This window comes from Salmo salar, chromosome 23 (assembly GCF_965601325.2).
Source record: "Salmo salar chromosome 23, fSalSal1, whole genome shotgun sequence".
In the NCBI taxonomy this organism is placed as follows: Eukaryota; Metazoa; Chordata; class Actinopteri; order Salmoniformes; family Salmonidae; genus Salmo; species Salmo salar.
In genome coordinates this window covers 45,782,762-45,808,779 of record NC_138313.1, presented here as the reverse complement: position 1 = coordinate 45,808,779, position 26,018 = coordinate 45,782,762, and the positions used below count along the sequence as shown (strand labels likewise).

At 42.7% G+C, this 26,018-nt stretch overlaps 1 protein-coding gene across 1 annotated transcript; it reads left to right on the top strand.

Moving 5' to 3' along the window:
* Window positions 1-8,404: 8,404 nt before the first annotated feature.
* On the top strand, window positions 8,405-23,691 carry cyp19a1b (cytochrome P450, family 19, subfamily A, polypeptide 1b). Its single transcript, XM_045706310.2, has 9 exons — window positions 8,405-9,772; window positions 10,091-10,241; window positions 10,393-10,547; window positions 21,134-21,310; window positions 21,934-22,048; window positions 22,165-22,279; window positions 22,437-22,599; window positions 22,909-23,150; window positions 23,402-23,691. The coding sequence occupies exons 1-9, from the start codon at window positions 9,658-9,660 to the stop codon at window positions 23,639-23,641; spliced, it is 1,473 nt and encodes a 490-aa protein (XP_045562266.1). The 5' UTR covers window positions 8,405-9,657; the 3' UTR covers window positions 23,642-23,691.
* The last annotated feature ends 2,327 nt before the right edge of the window (window positions 23,692-26,018 follow it).

The following is a 26,018-nucleotide window of genomic DNA, read 5'->3' as shown; positions in this document are numbered from 1 at the left end:
TCCATACTGTAGATCCAACAGGACCTTGATCTAAAAGACAGAAAGAAAAGAGGAAAAGCAGGATCAAATTATAATAACAACTTAACCATTAGCTCCAGTTCACTTTCTACGGGTAATCAGTTCCCACTGGGCAAAAACTGGTTGAATCAACGTGGTTTCCACGTCATTTCAACCCCAAAAATCTATGTGATGACGTTGAATCAATGTGGAAAACTGATTGGATTTGCAAAAAGTAATCAACGTAAGGGCATTTCGTCTTTCTTTCACTGAGCTTTTAATCTAAATCCCATGAGATGGTGACATTTTATGTTGATTTCACAAACAGTGTTTATTTTCCTTTGACTTTCTGTTCACGTTCAGTGGTTTGACTTTAATTTCCTGAGTCACTCAGAATTAAAAAAAATGTTTTTCTCCAGCCAAGTAGGTCGCTCTGTAGTTGAGCCAAGGCCCAGGGGATAGTATGGCAGAGAGAACCAAGTCACTGAATGAGTCCCAAATGACACCCTACTCCCTATACAGGGCACTACTTTTGACCAGAGCCCTATGGACTCTGGTCAAAAGTAGTGCACTATTTATGAAATATGGTGACATTGAGCACCACTGCACATAGTTTCCCCATGACATACAGTTCAGAAAAACACTCTGGCTGTGAATGGAACCCTATTTCCTATAATGCAATTTGGATTGAGATTATTCTTGGCATAGGCCGGACATTTTTATAGGCTGGACAACTCTATAATAACTTGAAGTTCGGTAATTTGTTTGAAATTTCCTGATCTCCTATCCTTTTCATTTGCGTTCACAGTTGGACATAGATGATCTACACGCATAACAAAATCCTATACTCAGTCCATGACCCCCCCCCCTCCACCAAGTCGACACCGCGATGGCTCTCAAGGAACAACACTGGACTATGTGGAAACTGGAAATCGCATATCCCGAGGCAGTATTTATTGTAGCTGGGGACTTTAATAAAGGAAATCTGAGGAAAATGCTCCCAAAATTCTATCAACACATCTCCTGTACTACTCGTGCATCATGGACTCTGGATCATTGCTACTCTTCCTTCCAGGACGGCTACAAGGACCTACCCCGCCCTTCCTTTGACAAATCAGATCACGCCTCTATTCTGCTCCTCTCCACCTATAGGCTGAAACTTAAGCAGGAAGCACCCGTGGTAAGGACTGTTCAATGTTGGTCTGACCAATTGGAATCTATGCTTCCAGATTGTTTTGATCACGACTGGGAAATATTCCGGGTCCCTCTGAGAATAGTATCGACGCAAACACTGACTCGGTGACTGGGTTCATCAGGAAGTGCATAGAATATGTTGTTCCCACTGTGTGATGATTAGAACTTATCCAAACCAAAAACCAGCCACATTTGTGCAAAACTGAAAGCACGAACCACCACATTTAACCACGGCAAGGTGACTGGGAATATGGACATGTACAAACAGACCAGTTATGACCTCCTTAAGGCAATCAAAGAGGCAAAATGAAAGTACAGGGACAAAGTAAAGTTGCAATTCAATGGCTCAGACACGCGACGTATGTGGCAGGGACTCCAGACAATCACACATTCTAAACGGAAAGCCAGCCACGTCGCTGGCAATGACACCGCGCTCCCGGACAAGCTAAACAGCTTCATCCTCTTCGAGGAAAACAACATTGAGCTGCCGGGTCTCCCGCCGCTCACGGGGACTGTGTACTTTTGTTCTCCGTGGCCGACGTGAGTAAGTCATTTAAGCGTGTTAACCCTCGCAAGGCTGCCTGCCCAGACGGCATCCCAAGCCACATCATCAGAGCATGCGCAGACCAACTGGCTGGACTGTTTACGGACATATTCAATCTCTCCATATCTCAGTCTGTTGTCCCCAGAAAGCAAAGGTAACTGAATTAAATGACTATCGCCCCATAGCACTCACTTCTGTCATCATGAAGTGCTTTGAGACGCTAGTTAAAGTCCATATAACCCCCACCTTACCCGACACCCTAGACCCACTACAATTCACATACCACCCCAACATATCCACGGACAACGCAATCGCCATTGCACTGCACACTGCCCTTTCCAACCTGGACAAAATACATACCTATGTAAGAATGCTGTTCATCGGCTACAGTTCAGCCTTGAACCCCATAATGCCCTCCGAGCTTATCAATAAGCTCACAGACCTGTTCAACTTCAAGAGGCTTAAAAATTCCCGCCTGGTATGGCAATTGCACCATCCGCAAACGCAGGGCTCTCCAGAGGGTGGTACGGTCAGCCCAACACATCACCAGGAGCACACTGCCTGCCCTCCAGGACATCTACAGCACCCGGTTTTACAGGAAGGCCAAGAAGATCATCAAGAACCTCAGCCACCCGAGCCACAGCCTTTTCACCCCGTTACCATCTAGAAGGCGGAGACAGTACAGGTGCTTTAAAGCTAGGACCGAGAGACTGATAAACAGCTTCTATCTCCAGGCCATCAGACTGTTTAACAGTCACCGCTAGCTGGCATCCGCCCAGTACGCTGCCCTGAACCTTAGTTACTGTTACTGACCAGCTACCACCTGGTACTCAACCCTGCACCTTAGTTACTGTTACTAGCCTGTTATCACCCAGTACCCTGCTCTGAACCTTAGTTACTGTTACTAGCCTGCTATCACCCAGTACCCTGCCCTGAACCTTAGTTACTGTTACTAGACGACTACAAGACGGCTACCACCTGATTGAGTGTAGTCTGGCCCAGGAGTGTGAAGGTGAACGGAAAGGCACTGGAGCAACGAACCGTCCTTGCTGTCTCTGCCTGGCCGGTCTCCTCTCTCTCCACTGGGATTCTCTGCCTCTAACCCTATTACAGGGGCTGAGTCACTGGCTTGCTGGTGCTCTTCCATGCTGTCCCTAGGAGGGGTGCGTCACTTGAGTGGGTTGAGTCACTGCCGTGGTCTTCCTGTCTGGGTTGACGCCCCCCCTTGGGTTGTTCCGTGGCGGAGATCTTTGTGGGCTATACTCGGCCTTGTCTCAGGATGGTAAGTTGGTGGCTGATGATATCCCTCTAGTGGTGTGGGGGCTGTGCTTTGGCAAAGTGGGTGGGGTTATATCCTGCCTGTTTGCCCCTGTCCGGGGGTATCATGGGATGGGGCCACTGTGTCTCCTGACCTCTCCTGTCTCAGCCTCCAGTATTTATGCTGCAGTAGTTTATGTGTCGGGGGGCTAGGGTCAGTCTGTTTTATCTGGAGTATTTCTCCTGTCTTATCCGGTGTCCTGTGTGAATTTAAGTATACTCTCTCTAATTCTCTTTCTTTCTTTCTTTCTCTCTCTCTTTCTTTCTTTCTTTCTTTCTTTCTCTCTCTCGGAGGACCTGAGCCCTAGGACCATGCCTCAGGACTACCTGGCATGATGACTCCTTGCTGTCCCCAGTCCACCTGGCTGTGCTGCTACTCCAGTTTCAACTGCTCTGCCTGCGGCTATGGAACCCTGACCTGTTCACCGGACGTGCTACCTGTCCCAGACCTGCTGTTTTCAACTCTCTAGAGACAGCAGGAGTTGTAGAGATACTCTCAATGATCGGCTATGAAAAGCCAACTGACATTTACTCCTGAGGTGCTGACCTGTTGCACCCTCGACAACTACTGTGATTATTATTATTTGACCATGCTGGTCATTTATGAACATTTAAACATCTTGGCCATGTTCTGTTATAATCTCCACCCGGCACAGCCAGAAGAGGACTGGCCACTCCTCATAGCCTGGTTCATCTCTAGGTTTCTTCCTAGGTTTTGGCATTTCTAGGGAGTTTTTCCTAGCCACCGTGCTTCTACACCTGCATTGCTTGCTGTTTGGGGTTTTAGGCTGGGTTTCTGTACAGCACTTTCAGATATCAGCTTATCTAAGAAGGTCTATATAAATACATTTGATTTGATTTGGTACTCAACCCTGCACCTTAGTTACTGTTACTAGCCTGCTATCACCCAGTACCCTGCCCTGAACCTTAGTCACTGTTACTAGCAGGCTACCACACGGTACTCTACCCTGCACCTTAGAGATTGCTGCCCTATGTACATAGTCATTGAACACTAGTCACTTTAATAATGTTTACATACTGGTTTACCCACTTCATATGTACTGTATTCTAGTCAAGGCTCATCCTATATAAATACTTCTGTATACACCTTTTCTGTTCATATACTGTCCATACACACCATTATATATATACAGTGCATTCAGGAAGTATTCAGACCCCTTGACTTTTTCCACATTTTGTTATGCTACAGCTTTATTCTCATCAATCTACACACAATACCCCATAATAACAAAGCAAAAACTGGTTTTTAGAATTTTTCGGGGGAGAAGGGCCTTTGTCAGGGAGGTAACCAAGAACCCACTGGTAACTCTGACAGAGCTTCAGGGTTCCTCTGTGGAGATGGGAGAACCTTCCAGAAGGACAACCATGTCTGTAGCACTCCACCAATCAGGCCTTTATGGTAGAGTGGCCAGACGGAAGCCACTCCTCAGTAAAAGCACATGACAGCGCTCTTAGAGTTTCAGACCATGAGAAACAAGATTCTCTGATCTGATGAAACCAAGACTGAGCAAAGTACAGAGAGATATTTGATGAAAACCTGCTCCAGAGTGCTCAGGACCTCAGACCGGGGTGAAGATTCGCCTTCCAACAGGACAATTAATTTAAGCACACAGCCAAGACAACGCAGGAGTGGCTTCGGGACAAGTCTCTAAATGTCCATGAGTGGCCCTGCCAGAGTCTGGACTTGAATCCGATCGATAATCTCTGGAGAGACCTGAAAATAGCTGTGCAGCAACACTCCCCATCCAGCCTGACAGAGCTTGAGAAGATCTGCAGAGAAGAATGGGAGAAACTCCCCAAATACAGGTGTGCCAAGCTTGTAGCGTCATACCTAAGAAGACTTCAGGCTGTAATCGCTGCCAAAGGTGCTTCAACAAAGTACTGAGTAAAGGGTCTGAATACTTATGTAAATGTGATATTTCCAGGGTTTTTTGGTAATAAATCAGCAAAAATGTAAAAAATTCTGTTTTTGCTATGTCACTATAGAGTATTGTGTGTAGATTGATGAGGGAAAAAAAACGATTTAATCAATTTTAGGAAAAGGCTGTAACCTAAAAACATTTGGAAAACCTCAAGGGGTCTTGAATACTTTCTGAAGATACTGTATATACAGTACCAGTCAAACGTTTGGACAGATCTACTCATTCAAGGGTTTTTCTTAATTGTTACTATGTTCTACATTGTAGAATAATAGTAAAGACATCAAAACTGTGAAATAACACACATGGAATCATGTAGTAACCAAAAATATATATTTCTATTTTAGATTCTTGAAAGCAGCCACCCTTTGCCTTGATGACAGCTTTGCACACTCATTGCGTTCTCTCAACCAACTTTACCTGGAATACTTTTCCAACAGTCTTGAAGGAGTTCCCAAATATGCTGAGCACTTGTTGGCAGATTTTCCTTCACTCTGTGGTCCAACTCATCCCAAACCATCTCAATTGGGTTGAGGTCGGGTGATTTTAGAGGCCAAGTCATCTGATGCAGCACTTCAACACTCTCCTTCTTGGTCAAATAGCCCTTACACATCCTGGAGGTGTGTTGGGTCATTGTCCTGTTGAAAAACAAATAATAGTCCCACTAAGCGCAAACCAGATGGGATGGCGTATTGCCGGAGAATGCTGTGGTAGCCATGCTGGTTAAGTGTGCTTTGAATTCTAAATAAATCACAGACAGTGTCACCAGCAAAGCACACACCGGTCTAATGGCCATTGCTCGTGTTTCTTGGCCGAAGCAAGTCTCTTCTTATTATTGGTGTCCTTTAGTAATGGTTTCTTTGCAGCAATTCGACCATGAAGGCCTGATTCACACAGTCTCCTCTGAACAGTTGATGTTGAGATGTGTCTGTTACTTGAACTCTGTGAAGCATTTATTTGGGCTGCAATTTCTGAGGCTGGTAACGTATCTTCTGCAGCAGAGGTAACTCTGGGTCTTCCTTTCCTGTGGCGGTTCTCATAAGAGCCAATTTCATCATAGCACTTGATGGTTTTTGCAACTGCACTTGAAGAAACATTGAAAGTTCTTGAAATGTTCTGTATTGACTGACCTTCATGTCTTAAAGTAATGATCGACTGTTGTATCTCTTTGCTTATTTGAGCTGTTCTTGCCATAATATGGACTTGGTCTTTTACCAAATAGGGCTGTCTTCTGTATACCATCCCTACCTGGTCACAACTGATTTACTCAAACGCATCAAGAAGGGAAGGAATTCCACTATTTAATTTTTAACAAGGCACACCTGTTAATATAAATGCATTCCAGGTGACTACCTCATGAAGCTGGTTGAGAGAATGCCAAGAGTGTGCAAAGCTGTCATCAAGGCTGTAGCTTCTTTGAAGAATCTCAAATATAAAATATATTATGATTTCTTTAACACTTTTCTGGGTTACTACATGATTCCTTATGTGTTATTTCATAGTTTTGATGTCTTCACTATTATTCTACAATGTAGAAAATATTATAGAATAAAGAAAACACCTTGAATGAGTAGGTGTGTCCCAACTTTTGATTGGTACTGTATATATATATATCTGTAGATATAACTCTGGTGTCGAAAGCGTTCCATAGGAATACTGTTCCATGTTGACTCCAATGCTTCCCCACAGTTGTGTCAAATTATCTGGATGTCCTTTGGGTGGTTGACCATTCTTGATACACACAGGAAACTGTTGACTGTGAAAAAACAGTGCACCTGGCACCTACTACCATACCCCGTTCAAAAGCACTTACATCTTTTGTCTTGTCTATTCACCCTCTGAATGCCCCCCACCACAATCCATGTCTCAACTTTCTCAAGGCTTAAAAATCCTTCTTTAACCTGTCTCCTCCCCTTCATCTACACTGATTGAAGTGGATTTAACAAGTGACATCAATATGGGATCATGGCCCGGTTGCATAAAACAACTTAAGTTAATTTTCCTCTTATCTTTTCCCTTAAAGTTTCCTTAACTTTAAGTCAGTTGCACAAAGCATTTTTATGTGAATTTCCCTCTTAAATTAAGTGAAAAGGTTAAGGGTGCCAATGAGGTCCCTTAACTTCTTCATTCAGTATGGATATCAATGTAAACAGCATTTGTGGAGGTGAATGTTGCTTTCATCTACTCTGGTTACCAAAGGAAAACATCAACCAGCTAGCTACTTAGCTAAACAATGCAAGGTGCACAATCCACGGCTACAAAGCTAGCTGGCTAGTTAGCTATAGCTACTCTGTAAGTTAGCTTGACATACTAGAAAGTAATAGAAACAAGTTGTGAAAAAATACTATCTTCTGAAGCAATTTGGTTATCCTGTCTGGATTGTAAAAGTTCTATTTTGCTATATCACAAAATATGATATGTGATATGATCAATTCAGCCTCAGATTATATTAAATACGATAATATCAGCACTCCTACCTTTGAGACGCTTTGGGAATACGGGCCAAGAATTATAGGAACATTCTTAAGTGTATTCTCTCAAGAAGCCCTCTCCCTTTCTAAGTTGATGCCTAGTCTCTATGGCAACCAGGAAGATGCCAAATACCTTTTCCCTCTCCACCATTGTGCCATGTCTGGCCATGACACAAAAGCCTCCAGCATCATTAAGACCATGTCTTAATCAGTGACAGAATCAGGCATTCAGAGGGAGTGAACTGGAATGACCCTGCAGGTTAGACTACATGGATCTCTCTCTGTCTCTCTCACTCTCTGTTTAACTGTGTTTTACTTTCAATTGACTGTCTCTGTGCCCTGCTGTATATAGCTTGTATATCACCGCTGAGTAACTATCAACATATGAGGGCGGCAGGTAGCCTAGTGGTTAGAGCACTGGGCCTGTAACTGAAAGGTTGCTGGATCAAATCCCTGAGCTGACAAGGTAAAAATCTGTAGTTCTGCCAATGAGCAAGGCAGTTAATCCACTGTTCTCTGGGTGCTGAAAGACAGCCCCTGGCACCTTTCTGACCCACAGGTTTTGGGTTAAATGCGCAAGATGCATTCAGTTGTACAACTGACAAGGTCTTTCCCTTCTCCAACTTATTGACAGACAGGGGCAAATGTATTCTTAACATTTCTTCTGTTGTAAGTTTGCTGGATAAAAGCCCTATTCTTATCCTCAAATTAGCTGGGTCAGTCTGACCTGTTTAATTTATTTCTTTCTTCAGATGATGAATTATACGGTGGTTTGCTTTCTGTTGAAGGTTAAGTGAGCCTGTTTCAATCAAAATGAAAGACCTACGGTCATACTTGAGAGACCAGGTCTACTCTATAATCTCCAACATTAAGTCTTTTTTTGTTCCTTTTGGGGTATACTTTTCCAGTTAAAAGGTAGCCAGGCCCTTCACTATAGCTCTATTGTTTTGCTTTGGCAGTGTTTTGGTGAGAGGGCCTTGAGGGCCTAAATTGGTAGTGTAACCAAGCAACCGGTAAGTTGATATTCAAAAGCTTGGATGCCTGGGATTTATCAGATAAAAGAACGCTGATCATCTTTAAAACCAACCAGGAGAAGAAACAGAGGCACAGCAGTGGCTACACAGGAGACGGACACAAACTGTAGCCAGGCTAGAGGCAGACTACTCTGGGGCAGTCCAGGATGAGAGCGGTGAGTATTATCCTTTTCCTACATAATGACAATTCTATAAATAGGGGGAACTTTTTGTCTGTATGTCTAATTAACTGGAGGGAATTGTTTTCTCTCTGTGGAAGAAGAAGTGTCAAGAGGGATATTCTTGAAAAGAGGCCTATAACAGAATAAGAAATATAATTGAAATTTGTACAATTTTAAACATAAAAAATAATTAAAATCTGTATTATACAATGTTACAGCAAAAAAAACTTCTAGAGGGGATGATGACGAGAACAAAGCTGACCAAGTTTCTTCAATATATAAAGAAACAACAGCATTAGTACATTCTGATAAAATGACAAACACCTCAGCCTTCCCTCTGGTTTCAGAAGGTTCTAATACAATATCGTTGATGTCTAATTTAATAACTCTAGCCTTGGTAAGACATCTGGAACTGTTCATGCAATAGTACAACTGGTCAACTTGAAAAGCTTTCCGTGGGTGTGTTATGGTGACCTTGTTACCGTGTTCACATGTTGTACCAACCCCATAGGGCAAGGACAGGAGAAATATTAAAAAGGGGATGAAAAGAGAGCAAGGGTTGTCACGGAGTTTAATGCTTCCCTATTTTGTTTTGACAATTTGAATCCCCCTGTCTACGTCCCAAATGGCACCCTATTCCCTATTTAGTGCACTACTTTTAACCAGGACCTATAGGGCTCTGGTATTAAAAAAAAGTGTACACTACATAGGGAATAGGGTGTAATTTGGTTCTGGAAATTCAGGGTGATTCAATACATATACAGTAGTCTCTTAGAAGCCTTTTTTCTTCGGCTGTCCCAATAGATAAGCGACACCTACTTCGGTGAGGTGCAAACCAGTGGGACATGATTTACTTTTAAAATATTTAACCAGGTAGTCTCCTTGAAGTAAGTCAGAAGACCTTTTCCCTGGGGAGATAATACTTGGAAGGAGAATAATTAATAGCAGAGTGCTCCAGCTGTCATCATAACACAGCAGCCTCCAGACCTCCTCACTGTAATGGCTACCAGTATAGTGGACGACACTAGCATGTCTGAAGCCCTGCTGCTGCTGCTGCTGCTCTCTCTCCTGCTCATCACGACCTGGTGCCTCACTAATACCTCACACATACCAGGTAAGACCAATGATGTATGAATGATGTGTGAATGTGTCTACGGGGAAAACACAGCCACTCTCTCTCCGTCTAACAACTATCACTACCGTGTAATATGAAATGTCATAATGTCTTTTTGTTTGATCATTTGAAGATTAAACCTTTTGAGGTTTAATACATTTTGGAATTGTATCTCTAATATCTCATAAAAGTTGATAGCCAATAGTTAACTAGAAAGACATTGGCTATTCATCTAATATAACGGTTATTACTGTAAGAAGGTGGCAAGTAGCAATCCTGTACTAACCTGCGTCTCTACTGTACGTACCTCTATGGCAGGTCCTTTCTTCTGGGCTGGTCTGGGTCCAATCCTGTCCTACTCTAGGTTCATCTGGAGCGGGATAGGAACAGCCTGTAATTACTACAACAAGAGATATGGGAGTATGGTTCGGGTCTGGATCAACGGAGAAGAGACTCTCATTCTTAGCAAGTAATTTCTGGATCAACGGGAAGAGATTCTAAGATCAGCTACCTCCCATGTCCATTTATTATAATTGAAAAGTAAAAACTGATCCAAGATCAGCACTACTCCTTTGAGACTCTCTACTTATTATACTCTTGGTCTCTCACTCTTGCTGCAGGTCCTCTGCTGTCTACCATGTCCTGAAGAGTGCCCACTACACAGCCCGGTTCGCCAGTAAACAGGGACTGCAGTGTATCGGGATGGATGGGAGAGGTATCATCTTCAACAGCGACATCCCACTCTGGAAAAAAGTGAGGACATATTTTGTGAAAGGTATACGACAGAGACTTTATGTTTATTTAACATGATTATCTAACTCACTAACACTAACTCACTCTTACTAGATATCAAATTAGTTTATGTTCTGGTCTGGTGCAGGGTTGGGATCAATTCCATTTCAAATCAAACTTTATTAGTCACATGCACCGAATACAAGAGGTGTAGACCTTACCGTGAAATGCTTACTTATAAGCCCTTAACCAACAATGCAGTTAAAGAAAGAGTTACAAAATGTTTTACCAAATAAACTAAAGTAAAAAATAATACAAAGTAACACAATAAAATAACAATAATGAGGCTATATACAGGGGGTACCGGTACAGAGTCAATGTGTGGGGGTACAGGTTAGTCGAGGTAATTTGTACATGCACTGTATACAGTTGAAGTCGGAAGTTTACATACACCTTAGCCAAATACATTTAAACTCAGTTTTTCGCAATTCCTGACATTTAATCCTAGTAAAAATTCCCTGTCTTAGGTCAGTTAGGATCACCACTTTATTTTGAGAATGTGAAATGTCAGAGTAATATTAGAGAGAATGATTTATTTCAGATTTTATTTCTTTCATCACATTCCTAGTGGGTCAGAAGTTTACATACACTCGATTAGTATTTGGTAGCATTGCCTTTAAATTGTTTAGCTTGGGTCAAAAGTTTCGGGTAGCCTTCCACAAGCTTCCCACAATAAGTTGGATGAATTTTGGCCCATTCCTCTTGACAGAGCTGGTGTAACTGAGTAAGGTTTGTAGACCTCCTTGCGCACACGCTTTTTCAGTTCTGCCCACAAATGTTCTATGGGATTGAGGTCAGGGCTTTGTGATGGCCATTTGAATACCTTGACTTTGTTGTCCTTAAGCCATTTTGCCACAACTTTGGAAGTATGCTTGGGGTTATTGTTCATTTGGAAGACCCATTTGCGACCAAGCTTGAACCTCAGTAGGGGGTTTGGGATGCTAGCGTCCAGTGAAATTGCAGAGCGACAAATTCAAAAACAGAAATACTCATTATAAAAATTCATGAAACATACAAGTGTTATACATGGGTTTAAAGATAAACTTCTTGTTAATCCAACCACGGTGTCAGATTTCAAAAAGGCTTTACGACGAAAGCAAACCATGCGATTATCTGAGAACAGCGCCCAGCAGACAAATCATTACAAACAGTAACAAGCCAAGTAGAGGAGTAACACAAATCAGAAATAGTGATAAAATGCATCACTTACCTTTGATGAGCTTCATATGTTTGCACTCACAAGACTCCCATTTACTCAATAAATGTTTGTTTTGTTCGATAAAGTCCATGTTTATATCCAAAAACCTCCGTTTTGTTAGCACGTTTTGTTCAATAATCCACTGTCTCAAACAACATCCGGTGAAATTGCAGAACGTGAAACTCAACAAAACAGAAATTCTCATAATAAACATACATAAAAGATACAAATGTTATACACCAGCTTAAAGATAAACGTTTTGTTAATCCAACCGCTGTGTCAGATTTCAAAAAGGCTTTACAGCAAAAGCAAACCATGCGATTATCTGAGAACAGCGCCCAGAAGACAAATCATTACAAACAGTTAGCAGCCAAGAAGAGGAGTAACAAAAGTCAGAAATAGCGATAAAATGTATCACTTACCTTTGATGATCTTCATATGGTTGCACTCCGAAGACTCCATGTTACACAATAAATGTTCGTTTTGTTCGATAAGTCCCTCTTTATGTCCAAAAACCTCTGTTTTATTGGTGCGTTTTGTTCAACAATTCATTGGAACAAAGCGCGGTCACAACAGACAGACAAAAAATCTAAAAAGTACAATAAAAGTTTGTAGAAACATGTCAAACGATGTTTAAAATCAATCCTCAGGTTGTTTTTGTCATAAATAATCAATAATATTTCAACCGGACAAAAGCTTCGTCAATAGAAAAGGAGAAACAAGAAAGGCGCACTCCCAATCACGCGCTGGAGTCATGTCTGGAAATTTCCACTGTCCACTCATTGAAAGTGCTGTATCTCCCTCATTTTCAGAGTAAAAGCCTGAAACAATGCCTAAAGACTGACCACATGTAGAAGAAGCCATAAAGATTGTGAACTGGGTCCTAAGTCTTTGTATGGTGGATAGGCTTTCGATGGAAAAACAGCCTTTCAAAATAATAGTACTTTCTGGATGGATTTTTCTCAGGTTTTCGCCTGCCATATTGTCACAGGAATTTTCAAATCCCAATGATAATAATTAACAATCAATAAGCCTTGACTAATCCCCAAGGTTTGTAAGACACTGGGTAAAGAATAATTAGGCAAGGACTCAGCTTTCTGCAAAAGGTCTGTACAGTTTATTCAGAGAACGTTCTGAAGTACATTACACAAAGAAGTTCATTTTATGCTCCCTCCCCGCTTACGCACATACCTCCACACAAACAGTAGATATCCTACGCACATCCATACACACGAACAGTAGGTGAATAGTATCCCTCCCCGGACTTCTCACCACTGTTAATCACTATCCAGCGCTGCCTGTTCCTTTCCCCCGAGATTAGGGGGACCTTGAAGGTTACTGTCTGTTTCTTCCAAGCCTCTTCAGGTCGGGTCACACACACATGTCTACAGTTCCCTTAGGCCCACTAACACACACACATTTCTCTTCTACTAGACCTTATGGGACTTACGTTCAGTACTTTAACCTGTTGGGGACAGGGGGCAGTATTTGCACGGCCGGATAAAAAACGTACCCGATTTAATCTGGTTACTACTCCTGCCCAGTAACTAGAATATGCATATAATTGCTTGATTTGGATAGAAAACACTCTAAAGTTTCTAAAACTGTTTGAATGGTGTCTGTGAGTATAACAGAACTCATTTGGCAGGCCAAAACCTGAGAAGATTCCAACAGGAAGCGCTCTCTCCAAGCCCATAGAGGTTAATTATTCATCACACACGCTACATATCTACTAATTACTAATCCGTTACGTTTCAGGGAGGGATTCTTTATTAATTTACCTTTATTATATAATTTCCTTATCATTCCACCCTTAAATGACAAAATAATTCACATTGATTATCAAATGCTATATGGAAACATAATTGTGATACAAGGATTAACCAAACCAATACATGTATATACATCCGTTACTCATCAATGACTGTCCTGGGCCTATCTCCAATTATGACACTTCGTTTCAGGATTTTCATCATAATTATCATGAAAGGAACAGTCCATCTAAACATTGAAAATGGTCTCATTAAACATTGGCTCCTCGTGGTTAAAAGAAACGGAGCCATCTCCCAGGTCTGGAGGCCTGTATTCGTCCTCCCACTGGTCGGAGCTCGGAATCGGTCCATATCTCACCATCTGCTGCATCATCGATCTCTCTGGAGTTCTGGTGATTAAACCTCTCCCACATGGGACAAGACAACATCCACACAGTACTAACACACTCATACAGGTGAAAGCAGCCCATAATACAGTGATTACAACATTCTTTCATTTCCCAAAGGTACTATCGAACCACCCCGTGAGTGCAGTGTCCACCCCAGAGTTTTCTGCTAACTCTTGAGCCAAATTGTTTAGACCTGCCAGGGCCTTAGTCACTAATCTATCTAAAGCTGTGTTATCAGGAATGTACATGCAGCAATGAAACCCAATCATTCTACCTACCCTGCCCTTTTCTGCCAATAACATATCGAGAGTTAGTCTATTTTACCAGGTCATGAGGGGGGTGGCGGATAATTGGTCAGAGAACCCCTTTACTGCATCTCCGGTTTCATTCATGAATCTCTGTTGATTATAATAGATGTCATTAATCCAATCCACATTTTTATTTATTGTCAACCACCAAAATAGTGGTAAAGCCTTCACCTATTTGATTCATAGCTTTGTATTCATCTGGAACTTCTCTGAGGATGCCAATAGCATCCATCTAGACAAAGCAACTCCCATCCTGGTCAAAACTCCTCCTGTGCCTACTTTAGCCTCCTATAGCTGGCCTCTGATGACTAACTCGAACTGGTTGGTCCAATAACCCCAGGGCGCAAGTTCCTAACCACCCTTTTTGGTAGTTTCTGTCGTATGCGTCCTTTGCTGGTACTAGCCCACCCTACATCAGTTATAGGTGCTGTGAGGTTAAGAATTTTGTCCTGTACTTCTAAACCTAAGTCAGTCACATTAACGATTACCTTTCAGCCCTTAAAATCATCTAAGTTCTCGGTGCCATTCTTGTATCTATAACACTGGTACTCATCAGCAGTTAAAATGAACCGAGGTGGTTTGGCCGAGTACTTCAATCTGGCCAACCCAATCCCTGTAAAGTTATTTGCTTTCCTAGGGAATTGTTTAATGTTTACCTTAAATCCTACATCTTGATCTTCTTTGACTCCTTATTCTATAATTCACATGTTGGACACAAAATCTTGGACATACGGTTTTGGTTAACAAACAGTCTTCTCGTGTGTCTGTTAGTATATATTCAACTTCTATGTCTACCTGTTCTTGTCTCTCTAACTCTGGCATTCTATTTGTTCTACCTGATTAGCTGAATGTAATTCATCATTTAAAGAGATAGATCCTAGTAAACCACTCTAGGGATAATATCTTGACCTCATATTTTAGCTACCATAATTGTGTCCACTAAGTAAGTTGGTTACGCTTCTACCCATTTGCTATACTTATCTATTATTGTTAAACACCACTTCTTCCCCTCAATTCGGAATAGTTCAATAAGGTCCATTTCCAAATGTTGGAATGGATATTCTACACATTTTTTTTAAGTAATTATCCTCTAGGCCACTAAGTCTTTCCTAACCTGCAGTGTTTCCTTACCTGCTCTACCATCCTTCCTCCCTGTTGACACCTGGCTCCGCCCATGTGTCAATATTGCCGCATATCTAAACAGTGTCTTTGGCAAGATTAGTAAATTATCCTGTCAGACCTTCTCTTGTAGGATTGCCCTTTTCATTTTCCACATGTCCAATTCTCACTGGGGCATTCTTTCTTGGCTATCCTGTAACAATTCTCTGTCAAGTGTCTTATCTTCTTTAAGATTTATCTGTGCTGCTTTGTATGGTTTTAAATGCCTATGTGCTTGTCTGTGTAAATAGTAACTTTTCTCTCCTTTCTTATTACGCCAGCTCTAGTTAATGCTAGTATTTTGGTCTGCTCTGCCGAATAATTTCTGGGCAATGGTTCAGTGTCTAACACCTTAGGTCCTGAAACCAACTAAGCTTTCATTCCCCTTTTAACCTCCCTGGGCAAGGTGGGACGTTTGCGTCCCACCTAGTCAAGAGCCAGTGGAATCGCGTGGCGCGAAATACAAATACCTCAAAAATGCTATAACTTCAATTTCTCAAACATATGACTATTTTACACCATTTTAAAGACAAGACTCTCATTAATCTAACCACATTGTCCGATTTCAAAAAGGCTTTACAGCGAAAGCAAAACATTAGATTATGTCAGGAGAGTACCCTGCCAAAAATAATCACACAGCCATTTTCAAAGCAAGCATATATGTCACAAAAACCAAAACCACAGCTAAATGCAGCACTAACCTTTGATGATCTTCATCAGATGACACTCCTAGGACATTATGTTATACAATACATGCATGTTTTGTTCAATCAAGTTCATATTTATATCAAAAACCAGCTTTTTACATTAGCATGTGATGTTCAGAACTAGCATACCCACCGCAAACTTCCAGTGAATTTACTAAATTACTCACGATTAACGTTCACAAAATACATAACAATTATTTTAAGAATTATAGATACAGAACTCCTTTATGCAATCGCGGTGTCAGATTTTAAAATAGCTTTTCGGTGAAAGCACATTTTGTAATATTCTGAGTACATAGCCCGGCCATCACGGCTAGCTAATTTGACACCCACCAAGTTTGGCCCTCACCAAACTCAGATTTACTATAAGAACAATTGGATTACCTTTGCTGTTCTTCGTCAGAATGCACTCCCAGGACTTCTACTTCAACAACAAATGGTTTTGGTTCCAAATAATCCATAGTTATATTCAAATAGCTTCGTTTTGTTCGTGCGTTCAGGTCAGTATCCGAAGGGTGACGCGCGAGCACATTTCGTGAGACAAAATTCAAAATATTCCATTACCGTACTTCGAAGCATGTCAAACGCTGTTTAACCTGTTAGGGCTAGGGGGCAGCATTTGCACGTCTGGATAAAAAAAATGTACCCGATTTAATCTGGTTACTAATCCTACCCAGTAACTAGAATATGCATATACTTATTATATATGGATAGAAAACACTCTAAAGTTTCTAAAACTGTTTGAATGGTGTCTGTGAGTATAACAGAACTCATTTGGCAGGCAAAACCCTGAGACATTTTCTGACAGGAAGTGGATACCTGATGTGTTGTATTGACTTTAAACCTATCCCATTGAAAAACACAGGGGTTTAGGAATATTTTGGCACTTCCTATTGCTTCCACTAGATGTCACCAGCCTTTACAAAGTGTTTTGAGTCTTCTGGAGGGAGATCTGACCGAACAAGAGCCATGGAACGATGATGTCCCATTAGACACCTGGCGCGCGAGTTCATGTTGGGTACCCTCGTTCCAATACGCTATAAAAGAGTATGCATTCGTCCACCTTGAATATTATTCATGTTCTGGTTAAAAAAGGCCCTAATGATTTATGCTATACAACGTTTGACATGTTTGAACGAACGGAAATATATTTTTTCCCCTCGTTCATGACGAGAAGTCCGGCTGGCTTAGATCATGTGCGAACAAGACGGAGATTTTTGGACATAAATGATGAGCTTTTTTGAACAAAACTACATTCGTTATGGACCTGTGATACCTGGAAGTGACATCTGATGAAGAGAATCAAAGGTAATGGATTATTTACATAGTATTTTCGATTTTAGATCTCCCCAACATGACGTCTAGTCTGTATCGCAACGCGTATTTTTCTGGGCGCAGTGCTCAGATTATTGCAAAGTGTGATTTCCCAGTAAGGTTATTTTTAAATCTGGCAAGTTGATTGCGTTCAAGAGATGTAAATCTATAATTCTTTAAATGACAATATAATATTTTACCAATGTTTTCTAATTTTAATTATTTAATTTGTGACGCTGACTTGACTGCCGGTTATTGGAGGGAAACGATTTCCTCAACATCAATGCCATAGTAAAACGCTGTTTTTGGATATAAATATGAACTTGATAGAACTAAAAATGCATGCATTGTCTAACATAATGTCCTAGGAGTGTCATCTGATGGAGATTGTAAAAGGTTAGTGCATCATTTTAGCTGGTTTTATGGTTTTGGTGACCCTGTCTTTGACTTGACAAAACATTACACACAACTCTTGTAAATGTACTGTCCTAACATACTCTAAATTTATGCTTTCGCCGTAAAACCTTTTTGAAATCGTAAAACGTGGTTAGATTAAGATGTTTATCTTTCAAATGGTGTAAAATAGTTGTATTTTTGAAAAATGTGAATTTTGACATTTATTTGGATTCAAATTTGCCGCTCTTGAAATGCACCTGCTGTTGATGGAGTGCACCACGGGTGGCACGCTAGCGTCCCACCTAGCCCATAGAGGTTAAAATCTATTTTTATGCGATTTTTCTCTTAAAATAGCGATAATATTCCAACCGGGCGACATTGCATTCATTCAAAGGCTGAAAGAAAAAAATTGAGAATCCTCATGAAAGCGCATCTCCAGTGTCACTGTTCCCAGCCTGACCACTCACAAACAGAGCTGCTGTACTTAGCCCAGAGACTGCAGACACCCCATTACACTTTCTGGCGCCTTTAGAGAGCCAATGGAAGCCTTAGAAAGTGTCACGTTACAGCACAGATGCTGTAATGTCAATAGAGATGCAACAGAAGGACAACAAAGTGTCAGACAGGGCACTTCCTGTATGGAATCTTCTCAGGTTTTGGCCTGCCATATGAGTTCTGTTATACTCACAGACACCATTCAAACAGTTTTAGAAACTTTAGAATGTTTTCTATCCAAATCTACTAATTATATGCATATTCTCGTTTCTGGGCAAGAGTAGTAACCAGTTTAAATCGGGTACGTTTTTTTATCCAGCTGTGCAAATACTGCCCCCTAGCCCCAACAGGTTAACAGTTAAAATCCTCCCTCACATTTATCTTGACCAATGCTTTATAGGAATTTAATCCAGTCCATTCTAAGTCCATTTTTAGTAAGTTTAGAATTTAACCCCAAACTAATGAATAAAGATTACTGACCTTGCAGCTGAGAATTCAAAATGCAAATCATTTTATAAAATTTTTGACGTGCGTTTTTCTGGATTTTTTTGTTGTTATTCTGTCTCTCACTGTTCAAATAAACCTACCATTAAAATTATAGACTGATCATTTCTTTGTTAGTGGGCAAACGTACAAAATCAGCAGGGGATCAAATACTTTTTTCCCTCACTGTACTCACAGACATTATTTTAACAGTTTTGGAAACTTGAGTGTTTTCTATCCAAATCGACCAATTATATGCATATCCTAGCTTCTAGGCCTGAGTAGCAGGCAGTTTACTATGGGCACGCTTTTCATCGAAAATTCCGAATGCTGCCCCCTACCCTAGTGAAGTTAACTTCCTGACTGATGTTGAGATATTGCTTCCATATATCCACAAAATGTCCCTCCCTCATGATGCCATCTATTTTGTGAAGTGCACCAGTCCCTCCTGCAGCAAAGCACCCCCACAACATGATGCTGCCACCCCCGTGCTTCACGGTTGGGATGGTGTTCTTTGGCTGGCAATCCTCCCCCTTTCTCCTCCAAACATAACGAGGGTCATTATGCCCAAACAGTTCTATTATTGTTTCATCAGACCATTGGACATTTCTCCAAAAATAACGATCTTTGTCCCCATGTGCAGTTGCAAACCATAGTCTGGCTTTTTTATGGCAGTTTTGGAGCAGTGGCTTCTTCTGCGTGGCCTTTCAGGTTATGTCGATATATGACTCGTTTTACTGTGGATATAGATATTTTTGTACCAATTTCCTCCAGCATCTTCACAAGGTATTTTGCTGTTGTTCTGGGATTGATTTGTACTTTTCTCACCAAAGTACGTTCATCTCTCGTAGACACAACGCACCTCCTTCCTGAGTGGTATGATAGCTACGTGGTCCCATGGTGTTTATACTTGTGTACTATTGTTTGTACAGGTGAACGTGGTACCTTCAGGCATTTGGAAATTGCTGCCACGGATGAACCAGACTTGAGGAGGTCTACAATTGTTTTCTGATGTCTTGGCTGATTTCTTTTGATTTTTCCATGATGTCAAGCAAAGAAGCACTGAGTTTGAAGTTAGACCTTGAAGTACATCCACAGGTACACCTCCAATTGACTCAGATGATGTCAAATAGCTAATCAGAATCTTCTAAAGCCATGACATCATTTTCTGGAATTTTCCAAGCTGTTTAAAGAAATGTGTGGAGTGGTTGAAAAACTAGTTTTAATGACTCCAACCTAAGTGTAGGTAAACTTCCGACTTCAACTGTGTGTATATATATATATATATATATATATACACACTACCGTTCAAAAGTTTGGGGTCACTTAGAAATGTCCTTGTTTTTGAAAGAAAAGCACATTTTTTGTCCATTAAAATAACATCAAATTGATCAGAAATACAGTGTAGACATTGTTAATGTTGTAAATGACTAATGTAGCTGGAAACGGCTGATTTTTATGGAATATCTACATAGGCGTACAGAAGCCCATTATCAGCAACCATCACTCCTGTGTTCCAATGGCACGTTGTGTTAGCTAATCCAAGTTTATCATTTTAAAAAGCTAATTGATCATTTAAAAAAACCTTTTGCAATTATGTTAGCACAGCTGAAAACTATTTTACAGATTAAAGAAGCAATGAAACTGGCCTTCTTTAGACTAGTTGAGTATCTGGAGCATCAGCATTTGTGGGTTTGATTACAGGCTCAAAATGTCCAGAAACAAAGAACTTTCTTCTGAAACTCATGAGTCAATTCTTGTTCTGAGAAATGAAGGCTATTCCATGCGAGAAATTGCCAAGAAACTGAAGATCTCGTACAGCACTGTATACTAATCCTTTCACAGAACAGCGCAAACTGGCTCTAACCAGAATAGAAAGAGGAGTGGGAGGCCCCGGTGCACAACTGAGCGTGAGGACAAGTACATTAGAGTGTCTAGTTTGAGAAACAGACGCCTCACAAGTCCTCAACTGGCAGCTTCATTAAATAGTACCCGTAAAATATCAGCCTCAACGTCAACAGTGAAGAGGCGACTCTGGGATGCTGTCCTTCTAGGCAGAGTTCCTCTGTCCAGTGTCTGTGTTCTTTTGCCCATTTTAATCTTTTATTTTTATTGGCCAGTCTGAGATATGGCTTTTTCTTTGCAACTCTGCCTAGAAGGCCAGCATCCCGGAGACGCCTCTTCACTGTTGACATTCAGACTGGTGTTTTGCAGTTACTATTTAATGTAAATAGTCCGGTGGCCATTTTATTAATTGTTCAGGGTGATTTCAATTCAGTCAATGGAATTCTTCCTGAATTGTCTGAATTGAAATGGAATTGAGCCCATCCTTGGTGTGGTGTGTGTCAGCTCTGACAGGGCCTGGTCTGCAGAGGACAGTGGGGATCTGTGTGAGTGCTACAGACAGGCACCTGGAGCGTCTGCAGGAGATGACTGACCCCTCTGGACACGTAGATGTTCTCAACCTGCTGAGATGCATCGTAGTGGACATTTCTAACAAACTGTTCCTCAGGGTGCCTCTCAATGGTCAGTGGCTGGGTGTGTGTGCGGGGGGAGGGGTTTGTCTGTGTGGATGTGCCTATATGCATGTGGGGACGTCTCTTCTCTGTCCTGGCACCCCAATGGTGGAACCAGCTTCCCCCTGAAGCTAGGACAGCAGAGTCCCTTCCCATCTTCCGGAAACATCTGAAACCCTACCCCTTCACAGAGTATCTTAAATAATACCACACCACCCCCCCCACCCCACCCCACCCCCTTCTCACATCAATCCCCCCCACCCCTTTACTAGCTCTGAATTTGCTGATAGCTACTTTATTGAGGAAAAGTGTACATACTATGACTGTGATATGTGGTTGTCCCACCTGGCTATCTTAAGATGAATACATTAACTGTAAGTGGCTCTGGATAAGAGAGTCTGCTAAATAACTCACTACTGTAAGTGGCTCTGGATAAGAGCGTCTGCTAAATGACTCACTACTGTAAGTGGCTCTGGATAAGAGAGTCTGCTAAATGACTCACTACTGTAATTGGCTCTGGATAAGAGCGTCTGCTAAATGACTCACTACTTTCAATGTATTGTAAATGGACATCCTTAACACATTGAATTATGCCAAGCTTTGACTGTGTGCCTTGTACTTTATGTAACTCAGAGAAAGAGCTGCTATTGAAGATTCAACACTACTTTGACACCTGGCAAACGGTTCTGATCAAGCCTGATATCTTCTTCAAATGTGGATGGATGTACAAGAGGCACCAACAAGCAGCGTAAGTTCACACATGCACTTAAAGTCTCCAATGTCTCTAATGTTTACATTGGTGGTGGTCACTCTTCGGGGGGTTTGCGTAAATGAAGGTGTATAGTTTTAATCAAGTGTTTCTAGCAAGGATCTACAGGACGTGATGGAAAGCCTTATTGAAACCAAAAGAAGAATTATCAGTGAATCTGAAAAACTGGATGATGATATTGACTTCACCTCAGAACTCATCTTTGCCCAGGTCTGTTCTGCTGATCATACATCAATCATATCATTGTATAGGGTGTCACTAAGAGAAACCTGTCGATCTTATACTCTCTCTGTGTGTGTGTGTGTGTGTGTGTGTGTGTGTGTGTGTGTGGTGTGCGTGCGTGCGTGCGTGCGTGTGTGTTGACCAGAACCATGGAGAGCTGTCGGCGGACGACGTGAGACAGTGTGTGTTGGAGATGGTGATAGCAGCCCCAGACACTCTGTCCATCAGTCTGTTCTTCATGCTCATGCTGCTGAAGCAGAACCCTGAGGTGGAGATGAGGATTGTAGAGGAGATCAGCACTCTCATAGGTGACTATGATCACACCTTTCAAATAAAGGGGGTTTCAACAATTAGGTGGAATTTCTAATAATATATGATATATGCCACATAGCAGACGATTTTATCCAAAGCGACAGCAACTTACAGTACCGTGAGTGCATCTGTTTTTAGTATGTGTTAATGATCTCTGCGGGACTTGAACCCACAATCTTGCTGGCACCATACTCTTACTCACTGAGCCACCCTTGACTAATAACTGAGACAAATATCTCACAGATGACAAATTATATATTTTAGGCACAACATGCTGACAATCTCCTGTTCACTTCTATCCACAGGAGAGAAGGATGTAATGACAGTTGACTTCCAGAACTTCAGAGTGCTGCAGAGTTTTATCAATGAGTCCATGAGGTTCCATCCTGTGGTAGACTTCACCATGAGGAAGGCGCTGGAAGATGACATCATTGATGGGACTAAGGTTTCCAAGGGAACCAACATCATCCTCAACATAGGGCTCATGCACAAAACTGAGTTCTTCCCCAAACCCAACGAATTCAGCTTGGAAAACTTTGATAAAACTGTAAGTGGGAGTTGGGGTGGTCCTAATTGCTTAAAAGCATTGTATTGCAAACTGATGTGTTGTCATAATTGATGGACAAGTCTGTGAAATTATTCAGAAGTAGCGTGTGGTTTACCTGGTTCCAGATCTGTTTGTGTCGTCTTGCCAACTCATTTGATTCATGCCGAACATTATAACGACCGTAGGAGTTGACAAGACAGCACAAACCAATCTGGTACCAGGCTATGTTTGACCTCTCCTCTTTCCATCAGGTGCCCAGTCGTTTTTTCCAGCCGTTCGGCTGTGGCCCCCGCTCCTGTGTGGGTAAACACATCGCCATGATGATGATGAAGGCTGTCCTGGTGACGCTGTTGTCGCGGTACACGGTGTGTCCTCGTCATGGCAACACACTGAGCAGCATCAGGCAGACAAACAACCTGTCACAGCAACCCGTGGAGGATGAACACAGTCTGGCAATGAGGTTCATACCAAGACAGATGACCACAACATAACCACAACCACTACTGACCACAACCACTACTGACCACAATCACTACTGACCACAACCACTACTGACCACAACCACTACTGACCACAATCACTACTGACCACAATCACTACTGACCACAACCACTACTGACAACAACCACCACTGACAACAACCACCACTGACCACAATCACTACTGACCACAATCACTACTGACCACAATCACTACTGACAACAACCACTACTGACCACCACCACAATCACTACTGACCCCTACAACAAATATAACCTGTCACAGCAACCTGTTGAGAATAAACATGAACACAGCCTGACCATGAGGCTCACACCCAGAATGACAAGCAGCCTCTACTGACCACAACCTGCCGCCACTGACCACAACCAGCCACCACTGACCACAACCAGCCTCCAATGACCACAACCAGCCTCCACTGACCACAACCAGCCACCAGCCACCACTGACCACAACCAGCCACCAGCCTCCACTGACCACAACCACTCTCCACTGACCACAACCAACCACCAGCCTCCACTGACCACAACCAGCCACCAGCCTCCACTGACCACAACCAGCCACCACTGACCACAACCAGCCACCAGCCTCCACTGACCACAACCATCCTCCACTGACCACAACCAGCCTCCACTGACCACAACTAGCCACCACTGACCACAACCAGGCACCACTGACCACAACCAGCCTCTACTGACCCCAACCAGCCACCACTAACCACAACCGGTCACCAGCCACCACTGACCACAACCAGACTCCACTGACCACAACCAGCCACCAGCCTCCATTGACCACAACCTGCCTCCACTGACCACAACCAGCCTCCACTGACCACAACCGATCACCAGCCACCACTGACCACAACCAGCCTCCACTGACCACAACCAGCCACCAGCCTCCACTGACCACAACCAGCCACCAGCCTCCACTGACCACAACCAGCCTTCACTGACCACAACCAGCCTTCACTGACCACAACCAGCCTCCACTGACCACAACCAGCCACCACTGACCACAACCAGCCACCAGCCTCCACTGACCACAACCAGCCACCACTGACCACAACCAGCCACTAGCCTCCACTGACCACAACCAGCCACCAGCCTCCACTGACCACAACCAGGCACCACTGACCACAACCAGCCTCTACTGACCCCAACCAGCCACCACTAACCACAACCGGTCACCAGCCACCACTGACCACAACCAGACTCCACTGACCACAACCAGCCACCAGCCTCCATTGACCACAACTTGCCTCCACTGACCACAACCAGCCTCCACTGACCACAACCGATCACCAGCCACCACTGACCACAACCAGCCTCCACTGACCACAACCAGCCTCCACTAACCACAACCAGCCACCAGCCTCCACTGACTACAACCAGCCTCCACTGACCACAACCAGCCACCACTGACCACAACCAGCCACCACTGATCACAACCAACCACCACTGACCACAACCAGCCACTAGCCTCCACTGACCACAAGCAGCCACCAGCCTCCACTGACCACAACCAGGCACCACTGACTACAACCAGCCTCCACTGACCACAACCAGCCTCCACTGACCACAACCAGCCACCACTGACCACAACCAGCCACCAGCCTCCACTGACCACAACCAGCCACCAGCCTCCACTGACCACAACCAGCCACCACTGACCACAACCAGCCACTAGCCTCCACTGACCACAACCAGCCACCAGCCTCCACTGACCACAACCAGCCTCCACTGACCACAACCAGCCACCACTGACCACAACCAGCCACCACTGACCACAACCAGCCACTAGCCTCCACTGACCACAACCAGCCACCAGCCTCCACTGACCACAACCAGCCACCACTGACCATATCCACTGACCTGGTCGGTGGAGGAGAATGACCACAACCAACACTGACTTTTAACTCTGACCATAACCAGTGGCTGGTTGCTGGTTCAATAACCTGACCACAACCAACACTGACCAAACTGACCTGACCACAACCAACACCAACCACACTGACCTAACTGGTGGAGGACGAACACAGCCTGACCATGCCCAACCGATGAGACACACCTAGCACTGACCATATAAATGTAAATACATGAGTTACCAAGACAGTACAAACAGATATGGGACCAGGTACTACTACTGCTAGAATAGTCGATACTTTTTCTGTTTAAAGGCTACTATCCCACAACTGTAATACAGTACTGCTACACTAGACTACATTTTTGAACACTAGTCTGTGCATTTTTTTACTTATTTTCTTGTTGTAAAACTACAATTTCTAGTTGTTTTTAAAACCATGTCATTAAAATGTATAAACAATTGTTTGTATCATGTGCATAACTACTGTAAACATTTACTCAATAAAAT